A 13,068-nucleotide genomic window follows, 5' to 3' on the forward strand; every position below is an offset into this window, starting at 1 on the left:
ATTACATATTTCTGTAAGAGGGACTTCAAATAATTCATGAAAAAATTCCATTATCTTTTCATTTTATTTTTCTGTGAATTTTTTGAAGCCCCCTTCGTGTATATTTCCCCCAGTCTCCTGTCAGTTTGTCATACTGCGGTGGCTTATAAGTTGCTATGATGTATACCACTGGTATTTCAAATGTCTGCAGGATTACTCATGGTGGGTATGTTTCAGTAGCTCTTCCCGAATAAGAATAGGGAAAAAGACCTAGAAATTTACTTTTAAAACCCCCAAAACTACTAGTGTATCCTTATGAACAGCAGTGGAACATTGTCTGCTCTAGTTCCAGACGATAACCCCTCAGATTGGAAGGCATCCAAATACAACAGGGAAGCACTGCCTACTCAGAGAATCATGTGAATGGAGTAAAACTTTTGGGACCTTCATTTTCTGATGTGGCACAACTGAAAGTGAGAAGAAACAGCTGCAAACAAAGATCAGAATGTGGAATGGACAAAGTATGAATCTAGAAAAATTGGAAGCCGTCAAAAATGAAATAGAATAAAGATCGATACACTAGGTATTAGTAAGTGAGCTGAAATGGACTGATATTGGCTATTTTGAATTGGACAAACTATGCAGAGAATGACAAATAGAAAAGGGATGCTATCACATTGATTGTCAAAAAGACCTTTTCAAGATCTATCCTGAAGTACAATTCTGTAATGATAGGATAGTGGTGGTGGTTATGTGACATGGAGTCAATTCCAACTTATAGCAACCCTGTATTGGGTTTCCAAGGCTGTAAACTTTATGGGAGCAAAAAACCTCGTCTTCCTCCCATGGAGCTGCTGGTACTTATGAACTGCTGATCTTGAGGTTAGCAGACTGATTCATAACCACTATGCTACCAGAGCTCTTTAATGATAGGCTAATATCCATATAATCACTAGCAAGACCAGTTAATTCAATCATTATTCAAATGTTTCCACCAGCCACTAATGCCAAAGATGAAGACATTGAAGATTTTTACCTATTTCTGAAGTCTGAAATTGATTTAGCATGTAATGCATTGATACATACTGGTGATTGGAATTCAAAAGCTGAAAACAAAGAGGAAAATAGGGACTTGGTGAAAGAAATAATGCTGGATATTATAAAATAGAATTTTTAAAGACCAACAACCTATTCATTGGATATAACTTTTGCAACAACATAAGTAGCAGCTGTATATGTGGACCTCACCAGATGTAATACACAGGAATCAGATTGACTACATCTGTGGAAAGAGATGATGGAGAAACTCAGCATCATTAGGCAAAACAAGGCCAAGGACTGACTGCAGAATAGACTATTGGTTGCTCATATCAAAGTTCAAACTGATGCTGAACAAACTTGAAAAACAAATCCAAAGGAGTTGAAGTAGGACCTTAAGTGTATCTTACCTGAATTTAGAGACCATCTCAAGAATAGATGTGACACTTTAAACACTAATGACTGAAGACTGAACTAATTGAGGAATGACATCAAGGACATCATCCCTGAAGAAAGCAAAAGGCATTAAAAAAAAGGAAAGAAGGAAAAGATCAAAATGGATGTCAGAAGAGACTCTGAAACATGCTGTTGAATGTAGAGTAACTAAAGCAAAAGGAAGAAATGATGAAGTAAAAGAGCAGAACAGAAAATTTCAAAGAGCGACTCGAGAAGACACAGTATTATCATGAAGTACGTAAAACCTGATGGAGTTAGGAAACCAAAAGGGAAGAACATGCTTGACATTTCCCAAACTGATAAGGATCAAAGACTATAACCTCCAGTATGGATTATACTTTAACATAAAACAAAAATTCTCCGAACTGGAACAATAGGCAACATCATGGTTAACAGAGAAACGATTAAAATAGTCAAGAAATCAAATGAGGTATTGCATCGGGCCAACATGCTAGTTATTTGAGGACTTAAATTGCGCCTGACCCAAGCCATAGTATTTTCAATCACCTCATATAGGCATGTGAAAGCTGGACATTATATAAAAAAACCAGAGAATTGATAACTTTGGATTATATTATTGTTAATATTGAATATACCATGGAGTTCCAGAAAAATGAACAAATCTGTCTTAGAAGAAAGACAGAATACTCCTTAGACGCGAAGATGACAAGATCTTGTGTCTAGTACATTGGGCATGTTATCAGGAGGGTCCAGTTCCTGGGAAAAGGACATGATGCTTGGTAAAGTAGAGGGTCAGTGAAAAAGAGGAAGGCCCTCAAGGAGACTGATTGAGGAGACAGTGGTTGCAACAGTGATCTCAACCTGAACAGAGTGTGAGGGTGGTGCAGGACTGGGTAATGCTTTTCTGTGTTGTACGTAGAGTTGCTATGAGTTGGACATCACCTAGCAACAACAACATATGTATATTTGTGTTTCAAATATGTTATTTAAAATCAGCTATAATTTGTTGCTTTTGGAGGAATTGGAAGTTAACAAAAATCATGTAGCAATATAGGCGTCTTGGTTTTTAAGGTATATGATAAGCCCTTTTCACCAGTATAATCTTTAAATGAGTTTTTTGTTTATTTTAGGCTGCAAGAATTATTGCCAAATTAGCAGCATGGGGCAAAGAATTGATGGAGGGCAGTGATTTAAATTACTATTTCAACTGGATTAAAACGCAGCTGAGTTCACAGGTAAAATAACATTTCTTGTAGTATCTTTGAAAGGAATATAACATCCGTGTTCTTGTAAGCTATTTAAGGTAAACATGTTAAATTATAAAAGTTAAAACAACATCATTCTGAACTTGTTAAATAAACCAAGTTTGTCTTAAATTTCCTAGATTGCTTCACCTTTTTCTCTTTGTTTGGATGCAATTAAAACTTTTCTATTTTTTGTTCCTTGGGTATTTCCTTTTCATGCTCTTCATTGGCTAGGGTGGTGTCTTCATTCTAGATGGCTACCATGATAACACATTGAAAAGGGCTCACAAAACTTGAAAGAGCACTCTCTTGTTAGGTTTTTAATGAAGGCAGAAGAAACTCCTCAGTAGAGGAAAGAGAGTGCAGGCAAGACTGAGAAACTTCAGCCATGGATCTCTAGCGCTGGGCTTAGGATCGTGGAACACCAAGATTTGTGTGAGAAGTCTTGGTTTTGGGTGAAATCTTGGCTTTGGGAGAGCTTCTAAAGTTTTCTTTTGGACTTTCTTATCCCTTCTGGTCATATAACTTGGCCAGGTGGTCTATCTGGTTACACTAGTAAACGTGTCGGCTCTGAGTGTTGCTAGAGGACTTTTGACCTGTCCACCAGGTATCACTAGTGAATCCACTTGTCCTGGCCCAGAACCAGTTCCAGATTTCAATGGTCTCTGGGCTCAGAAATAGGTGCCCTGGTCCAATGAAAATAACTGTCACTTAAAGGGACTGATGCTCAGTGACTTGATTGCATCACTTTGAAATTGAAAAGAGCCTATGGTGAAAGGTGAAACCTACTAACTAGTTGTCTTGGGCCTTTTGGACCTCTTGAGCTCTATTTCTCCATGGAGAAAAATAGTCTGATTGTTTTAAAGACTGATAAAATGGCAGGTTTTCTGTTTGTCTTCATGGTTCCCTAGAATGAAGACAGTGTATGTATTGAGGCTCTGTGGAATGTGCTTTTGTGTGTGCTTCTAGATATTAAGTGTTTAGTGGTTAAGGGGTGACTTGGTGGGAATGATCTCAGGAATGAGGTGAAGTAAAAAGGGAATGTGGGCCATAGTATTCTGGGAGTTGGGGAAAGTAGAAGAGAATCAGATTTTGTTGAGGGGGTGACATGGGGTGAAATGGAGGAACAAGGGCAGGAGAAATAATATGGAGAGTCAGTGAATTGTCAGTATTAGGTTGCAAACAAAATTGTACTTGAAATAAAGTTATAAAAATTGTAATTTAGATTTTAGGTGGCTTTAAGGACTCCTGGTGTGGTGCTGTAGGATCAGCACTGAACTACGAACCTTAAGGTTGGCAGTTCAAACCCACCAGCTGTTCCTTGGAAACCCTACACGGGGTCCCTGAGTCGGAACCAACTTGATGGCACTAAACAAGAGCAGCAACAGTATTTAATGGATTTTAATTTCAGGCATAAGAGAGAGACACCATGCCATTTTTCTTAGATTTACTTTTGTCTTAACCATTGATTGCCTTTTTTATTTTTTAATGGTGGGTGAGGGGAGGTTGAGGGAAGGGGCTCGTATTGGATAGGCTATTATAGTGTCTTGAACAAAATTAATTATGTAGATTTTCATGTCAGTAGCATTGGTTTTTAACACCTATTTGGGCTTAGGTTTAAAAATTAATTGTAGAAGAGTACAAATTAGCAGATTGTACTGCATTTGTGAGAGCTTTAAAAAAACCAAGATTTTTAGAACATGAAACATGGATGTGCAAAAATGAGATTTTAAAGTTTGCAATGCAGTCTTGGTGTGGCACTGTGGGTTAATGTGCTGGACTGCAAGGTCAGTGGTTCAAGCTCAGCAGCTGCTCTTTGGAAACCCTGTACTGGGTCACTGTGAGTCAGTACCAACTTGACGGCATTTAACATCAGCAACAGTAGCAATTCATTTTAAGTTTGTATGAGGGGGCTTTAAAAAGTTCATGGAAAATTCCATAATCTTTCAATTCCATTTTTTCTTGAACTCTTTGAAACTCCCTCAAGTATCATTTGGACTCGATGTTTACACTGATATTTCTTCCCCTCTCCCTATTTTATTTTTCTTTTTTGCTATTTTTAAATTAGTTCTCTCTTTAAATAGACTACATTTAGCTTATTTTTATCACTTTGGTATATTGTTAATGAAGCTTTTTTATGACAGAATTCATAAAATGAAAATTGATTGGAAAGAATATATACTGTGTTTTTCCATTAGCATTTTATGTGATTTCACTTTAAACTTTTCCTCCTAGGAATTAAATTTTATTGTGCCTCACAAATAATTTGTCAGTTTTAGAATGAATACTGTGATTGTAACCGTGTCTAACAAATGGGTAAAATATCTTGTAGTTATTACTGAGAATAGATATTTCAGTGTCTAGACAATGTTGCTTCTTAGTATTAGATAACTGCTGTTTAATGTGTTTTCTATATATTTCTAGTGTAGTCCTCTATTACCATGTCTTTGGCCTTTTAAGTTTTGGTGTGGTATTCCTGCTTTACAAATTCTTTTGCTACCAGGTTAATTTCAGGCTACTCGGCAGCAGTTTTGGCTTTGCTTTCATAGTGTCTGGTGACGGCTTCTGCTTAGTTCTGGATAGCACTGCCCCTCTCTCTCTTAGCAGCAAAAAACACTTATTCCAGAGCATCTTACTAGGATGAAATCACTGACTTCTTATTTAAGAAACAGGAGTCCTGCTGGCGCAGTGGGTTAAGTGCTGGGCTGCCAACCACGAGATTGGTAGTTCAAGCACATTAGCAGCTCTGCTGGAGAAAGATGAGGCTGTCTGCTGCTGTAAACATTTACAGTCTTGTAAACCCTACGGAACATTTCCATTCTGTCCTATGGGGTTTCTATGAATTGGAATCGACTCAACAGCAGTAAATAGTGTGGTACATTTTAAGAACATCCAGATTTAATTAACTGAGATTTTATTTACTTCTTTGCTCACTTGTCTTGTGATGCTCTTATGTCTGGAGGTTTTCTTTTTCTCTATTGTGTTTTTGCCTCATAAGAAGGACCACAATTTCATGATTCTAATATAAATACACTTTTTAAAGTACAAGTTAGTTGGAAGGTTAGATAGGTTAGATACTTTGTTTTTGAGTTTTTAGTGACATTTAGAAGCCTTCTTCTTCTTTTTTTTTTTTGATAGTTTAGAGCATTGTACTTGGAGACCAATGGCTGGTACTCAGCAGACTATTGAATAAAACAAAACAAAAATTTTTTGTAAGAAATTCGCTGTCACTTTTCTCTTGCACTTTCAGCCTCTGACTTTTGATTTGAAATTTTCCTTGGTAATTTCTATATAATATTTGAGATTTTTGATTGTTACTATAACTAGTTAGCATTGCTATGGATAATTTAATTTTAATCCTATAGAATATCTTCCCATTATTGGGCACCTATTTTAAAAACTTTGCCACTAAATATAGATAGTTCAGCTTAAGGCAGCCATTTTGTTGGGCAAAGAATTCAGTAAGTAAGTCCTGAGATGTGGTACTTCACACTTCTTCTCTTGTGAAATTTAGGTGGACTTAGTATTTAGTATTGTTCCATTGTTAGTAATATATTGATTAAGCTATCCTGTGGAAGAACATTTAGAATATATGATCCCCATGCTGTTTATTGTTGAAGATAAACTTGATTGAAAAGAGGGCTAGAAAAAAATGATCTATCAGCTTAGCTCCCTTGCCTAAGCTGATAAATTAGGATAAAATTAAAAACAAAACTAAGTAATAAGTTATTTATTTCGTAATAGAAACTGCGTGGTAGCGGTGTCGCTGTTGAAACAGGAACAGTTTTCTCAAGTGATGTAAGTATATTCCTTCTTCATTCACTGGCCTCCTAACACTGAATAGAACTTATTTTGAGTTACAGACATCTAAACATTTAAAAATGTTTACTAGTTCCAAAAATGTAAATCCATGGATTTTTGATGTATTACCTCTGGTTAGGTTAATTGTATTATACATCTCCATGTGGGTATTTTTGTTTGTGGTGACCCCTTTTTTATTGGTAGATGTGAGACATTGTTGTTCCTCTCTGTTGCTCTTTTTTCCCCTCCAGTCCATGGGAAATAGAGCAAGAGTCTGAATTCAGTTGTACAACTGTTGTCTGATAAATTGTCTCCTATTGTACTTAACAACAACAACATTTGTCTAATTAGGTGAACCATATGAAAACAATGACTTTAATCAGTGATACCAAAACTTGTTACCTGCCATGTGTTGCATAAGGCTTTATATGCCCAGGCTCCTTTTTTGTTTTTTTTTTTTTTTTGACAAATCTCTCTTCACACTTGTAGTTTTAAAAGACTAAAAGTTAAAACTAATCATGTTTCCCCTAGTCCACTTTTTTAGCTAGAGTTGAACCTGCCCCACTTGGAAATGGTTTAACTTTGCTCTGTTCCAGGGATAGTTCTGGAACTGGCAGTAAGTTTGGTCAAGTAATGGTTTGGTTAGTTGAGAGGAGAATAGGGAAAAAAATCCCAAAAACATAGAGGAGGAACATATAGCTTCTGTTGTTGGAAATATCTCTGGGAAACAGGAAAACATCTTTAGAGGGAAGTGTCTATCACCCACCTGTATTTTACTTAATTGAAGCTCTTAGAAGCCTTTAATATCCATGCTAATTACTGATACTTTTATAGCCTGTATGGAACATACCTTTATGTATATCATAATCAACAGAACCTGTTTCTAAAGTCAAGAGCAAGGCTACTCTTGGGGAATGGGCTGAAGCGTTTGACAGTTGGTTAGAACAGATAATGGCTATTAGTTTTCTAAAGTGGAATTAGAACAAGGTGTTGAACTAGATGAGCAATCTTAGAACTAGAAGGGAGGTAGTTTTACTACCTAAGTTAAAATCTATATATTCAATCATTAGCAAATATTTAAATTGAGAATCTTTATTTTATATGACTTAAGTTTTTACCATTCTGAATTTTAGAAAGATTATTTAGTTTTAGAATTAGGTAGATATTTTTAAAGGGTTTTCGGAGTCAATATAACTTATTTAAATGACTGTTAAAGTATGTGTAAGTTACTAAAGTTTATATAATGAGGTTATAGCTCTGATGATAAGACCATTGTATTTTGAGCTTTCAATCTGTATTGGAAACACAAAACTAATAAACTGATTAACTGAATTGGCAGCACATTTAGCCAAAGTGGTTAAGCTTGCAAATTTATGCACATACATTGCACATGGATTTAGCATGAGGGATAGTCATAAGACCAAGATGGGTTTTGATTTCTTACCAATTTCCCTTTGTTATTGTTGTGTAGTGCCATTGAGTCGATTCTGACCCATAGCGACCCTGTGTCGGGTTTCCAAGAAGCAGCAGGTGAACTTGAACCACCGACCTTGCAGTTCAAATGACTTTGCGGTCTGACGCATTAGTCCACAGCACCACATCAGGACTCCAATTTCCCTTTAGTGCCCCTAAATCTGTACGTAGGTGGGAGCTTCAAAAAGCTTACGGAAAAATTCCATTATCTTTTTATTATAATTTTCCATGAACTTTTTGAAGACCCCACATATTATCTTTCTCTTCTTGCAGTTTCTTACTATTCCAGATAGCTGGCAAGTTAAAAAGCCGACCTCTGTAATTTGAGTAAAGTGTCAATCCTTTCTTTCATATTTGTGTATTAATAGGGGAATCCTAATCTGCAAGCTCATATTAATTATTTACTGTGTACTTGGCACTGTTTCTTTTGTTTGTACATGTACTTTAGTACTCATACCCATCCTCTGAGGTGTGTCGTACTGTTAGCCACAGTTTGTAGATCAGCAAAGTTAAACTGTACAGAAGGGTGCATCGTCTTGTCTAAGGTCACAGAGCTGATGAGTGGCAGAAACCCTAAATGATAGAATTGCTTAGTGCTAGAATTACTTTTGAAACAACTGAGCTTTAGTAGGATCTCTAGGAATCCTCAGGTCACATACTCTCTTTAGACTCTTATCCTATTATCCCATTACTATTGAGTCGATTCCTTAAAATCCCTTTAGGTTTTCAAAGCAGAGGAAAGCAGTTGATATAATGCATTACATCACATTGCCATTTGATGTCAGTATAACGCAAACAAAAAATAGCCTTACATTACGAAATGAGAACTAAGCGTAATTTAGCAGTCTTAGGTTTTGAAATGGCCATGTTGCTGTTGTTGTTAAGTGCTGTTGACTTGGTTCCGACTCATAGCAACCCTTTATAGGGTTTCTGTGGAGCAGCTGGTGGATTTGAACTGCTAACATTGTGGTTCACAGTCCAGTGCTTACCCTACAGCGCCACACCAGGAGTCTGTAGAAACATCATAATATGTTATGTGTAGGCCATTGTAAACACTTATATTTGAATAGTATAATATGAAGGAATTTCTTTAAAATTCATTTAAAAAAAATTCACACCTGCATATGAAATGTATGAACTATGTCTGATTCTATATACTGTCAGCCCTTTACTGGTTCTTGTATGAGAAACGTCAGTCCCTATTTTCAGAGGCAGCAGCACAGCCATGGAAGTTTTGATTGTTTGACTGTCTTAACAGAGCAGTGCAGTGATCTTTCACAGACTTAGGAGGGTCTAGAAGGAGTCTGGCAATCGGTTTGTTCTTGTTTTAAATATATATATATAATTATTTTGCCTTGTTTCATTTACACATGTATAAGAGAGAAAAGGAGGCCTAGTGTGACACTGCAGGTTAATACACTGGGCTACAAAGTCTGTTTGAACCATAAGGTTGTCGGTTCAAGCTCGCCAGTGACTCCTTAGAAACCCTATACAGGGTCGCTATAACTCAGAACTGACTTGGCAGAACTTAACAACAAGGAGAAAAAAATTACTCTTATGTCTTAGACTATATTTGTTACAGATTGAGTGTAGCTTGGTTATTGTGGGATGTGCAATCTTTCATTGTTAGTAGTAACTTGGTTATGTTGCCACATTCTTCTTCGTATTATCTTGCCTCTTAATGCTGTGAAGCAGTGCATCCCATTGGAACTTCCCATGATGATGGGATGACAGATAGTTGTACTATCCAGTATAGTAGCCACTTAAGTAAGTCACACACATAGCTGTTAAACACTTGGATATATGACTAGTGCAAGTGAGTAAGCCCATTTTCAATTTTATATAGTTCATTTTTTAAATAGATGTATCAAAATTCACATCACATGCCATAAAATTCATTCACTTATAGTCTGTGTCTTTTAATATATTCATAGAGTTGTATAATCATCACCACAGTGTAATGCTAAATTTTCGATACCTTATCAAGGGACCCTGTGCACACAAAGCACTTTTTCTCTGTACCTACTGCCCTGTCCCTTCCCTGAATCAGCATTTGTCTCTATGGTTTTGCTTTCTTTTATTTCACATAAGGGAATCCCAGAACGTGTAGTCTTTTGTGACTGGCTCCTTTCACTTAGCGTAATGTCTTCAAGGTTCATCCATGTTGTAATTATCATAACAGCAGTTTGGAATGAGAAACAAAAGTTGACTTTTTGGGATAACCTCCTTAAATTGCTTTCTATAGCAGTTCTAACACGCTTGTTACTGTTAAGCTAGTTTTACTGCTTTGCCTTTGTCACGTAATACAATACTTGTAAGTATATGCTGGTGTGACATGTTTCAGTCTCCTGTAAGGGATGGAGAACTGCCTTGGTTTTGCTAAGAAGTATGTCACCATGCTGCCTAATAGCAGAAACTGGTGGACTTTCTCAGTAGTTCATGTAGTGCATCATCCCCATAGTTCATTTGGTGTGGCACTGTAGGATAAAGCACTGGACCGCAAGGCCGGTTTAAACCACAGGATCCACGGTTCAAACTCACCAACCACTCCTTGGAAACTCTTTACAGAGTCGCTATGCATTGGAACCGGCTCAACAGCACTTAACAACAATAGTTACGAAATGAGAGTGTGATAGTTCTATAGGATAAGCACTGGACTGTGAGCTGCAAGGTCAGAAGTTCGAGCCTACCAGTCACCCCATGGGAGGAAGAGGAGGCTTTCTGCTCCTGCAAAGATTTACAGCCTTGGAAACCCTATACTGGGCCGTTATGAGTCAAAACTGACTCGATGGCACTTAACAAGAACAACATAACAAAATGAACACACGTAAGACACTGGGAATCATTAATAGGTATAAACAGGGCGAATGTTAATAGAAAGGAGGAAAAGCTGAGTTTTGTTTTCCTGATCATATTTCCTGATCATATTTTTGGAAGGATTGTCTGGAGGTATATTTTGGTAGTGTAACAGAAAATTAAATGGTAAAGTATTTGAGTACAAAGCATTCTGAAAGTATAACATCTATAACAACATAAGGTGACCTATGCAGTGCATTTGATGTGTCCTTAGAATTTGTATATACAAAATAGTAGTTTGTAAAATAAATTTTATTTTATTTTAAATCCACAATAATTTTTCTTCAAAATGAAAGACCTAATAGTTGTGTCTTAGTTATCTAGTGCTGACTGTTATAACAGAAATATCACAAATGGATGGCTGTAATAAACAGAAATCTATTCTTCATAGTTTAGGAGACTAGAAGTCCAAATTCAGAGTGCCAGCTATAGGGGAAGGGTTTAAATAACATTATGTTGTTGTTAAGTGCCGTCTACTCGGTTCTAACTAATAGTGATCCTATATAGAGTTTCAAAGGCTCAGCTGGTGAGGTTGAACCACCAGCTTTGTGGTTAGCAGCTAGTGCTTATCCAACAGCGCTACAATAGGACTCTGAATAATATTATACAAAGGGCATTTCTTTAAACTGCAATATGTTGTCTCTCCCTGAATGTTAAATTTATAACCTATATGTATTTAATTTTAATTGTCCAGCTCTTTAGTGGTTCTTGTATAAAAAACATCAGTCCCTATTCTCAGAGGCAGTAGCACAGCTTTGACTCTGGGGAAAGGCCCTTATCTACTTTCAACATCTGGGCGCCCAGTGCTCCGTGGAGATCTCTATGTGTCTTGGTGTTAATCATCCTTGCGTCTAGGAGTTTCTTATCGCAGGGGCCATAGTTCCAAACGATGAGTTCCACTCCCAGCTGTCTTTTCCTGGTAGTAACCAGGTCCCTCCTTTTTGCTGACTTCCCCCTCTCCTTTTATCTTTTATATGATAAAAGTTGTTGCTTGCAACGATCCAGGGAAACTCCCTTTTACTTAAGATCATGGCTGTGACAGGATTCATGGTACTGTTGTTGTTGTTGTTAAGTGCTGTCGAGTCGGTCCTGACTCATAGCGACCCTGCACAGGGTTCCCGAGGCTGTAAATCTTTATGGGAGCAGAAAGCCTCATCTTTCTCCTTCAGAACTGCTGGTAGTTTCGAACTCTTAACCTTGAGGTTAGCAGCCTGATTCGTAACCACTATGCTACAAGAGCTTTAATCCTCTCACAACTGATTGGTTTATCATACCATGGTGATAAACGCCATATTGCATCATTACATAACTGCCAAATTATTGAGAATCATGGCCCAATCAAGTTGATAATGGATTTTTAGGGGACACAATTCAATCTAGGACATTCATACAATTATATGACTAAACTAATTAGATTGAAAGAAATACTTGAGGGAGAGTAATAAATTTCTAAATTAATAGTAAGATTTTTTTTGGGGGGGTAAGACTGTATCTTAACTAAATCAAAATGTTTTGTAAATATGCATATTGACAGGGGAGTATCTTTTAATAAGATAATTCTTCGGGTTTATATATATTTTATTTCCTGTATATAAGGCAGTAGTGTATCTTGTAGTTGTTTAGTGCTGTTTCGTAGCACATTTTTTCCTTATTTGGTAGGACCAGTATTATTTTTCTGTATTGATGAGGAAGCAGTATTGAAGAGTTTATGTGATATTTGCCCAAGATAATTCCCTTCTTTTCTCCTGGTGTCCCCCCCTTTTTTTTTCCTTTTAAAAATTATATCATAATTTATATAAAATGAAATACACACATTTTAAGTGTACAGTTGGATGAAGTTATGTAGATCTTGTCCCTTTTGATTCTGTCCTTTACTTCACTTCCTGTGATAGATTACCATTCTTATGGTATCCTATGCCATAGGTTAGTTTTGCTTGAATTTCAACTCCATATATATGGAATCATATAGATGGAACTCCTATGTGACTGGAGCTTCTTGCTCAGTATTGTATCTATGAGATTCATGTAGCATTTAATAGTAACTCGTTCTTTTTCATTGTCATATTACATTCTATTTTATGAATTTTATCCATTCTCTTATTGATGACATTTGGTTTGCTTTTAAATTTTGACTGTTGGAAATTATACTGTTGTGAACATTCTTGTACATCTCTTTCTGTAGATGTAAATATTCATTCTGGAGCACTTAATTCTGTGGTGAAATAGCTGGCTAATAGGGTGTATTTTTTTTTTTTTTTTA

General features: G+C 36.6%; 1 protein-coding gene across 2 annotated transcripts in view; it reads left to right on the forward strand.

Annotated features, from left to right (window-relative positions):
- LOC102837000 (V-type proton ATPase subunit H-like) overlaps positions 1 to 13,068 on the forward strand; it is a 188,371-nt gene that overhangs the window by 36,586 nt on the left and 138,717 nt on the right. The window contains exons 5-6 of one of the 2 annotated variants that reach the window (XM_006871856.1): positions 2,565 to 2,669; positions 6,423 to 6,476. In XM_006871856.1, coding sequence (XP_006871918.1) covers positions 2,565 to 2,669; positions 6,423 to 6,476 — 159 coding nt within the window. The remainder of the gene's footprint in view (positions 1 to 2,564; positions 2,670 to 6,422; positions 6,477 to 13,068) is intronic. The other variant, XM_006871857.1, reaches the window with a different exon arrangement.

The sequence above is a fragment of the Chrysochloris asiatica genome, unplaced genomic scaffold (assembly GCF_000296735.1).
Source record: "Chrysochloris asiatica unplaced genomic scaffold, ChrAsi1.0 scaffold00176, whole genome shotgun sequence".
Classification (NCBI taxonomy): Eukaryota; Metazoa; Chordata; class Mammalia; order Afrosoricida; family Chrysochloridae; genus Chrysochloris; species Chrysochloris asiatica.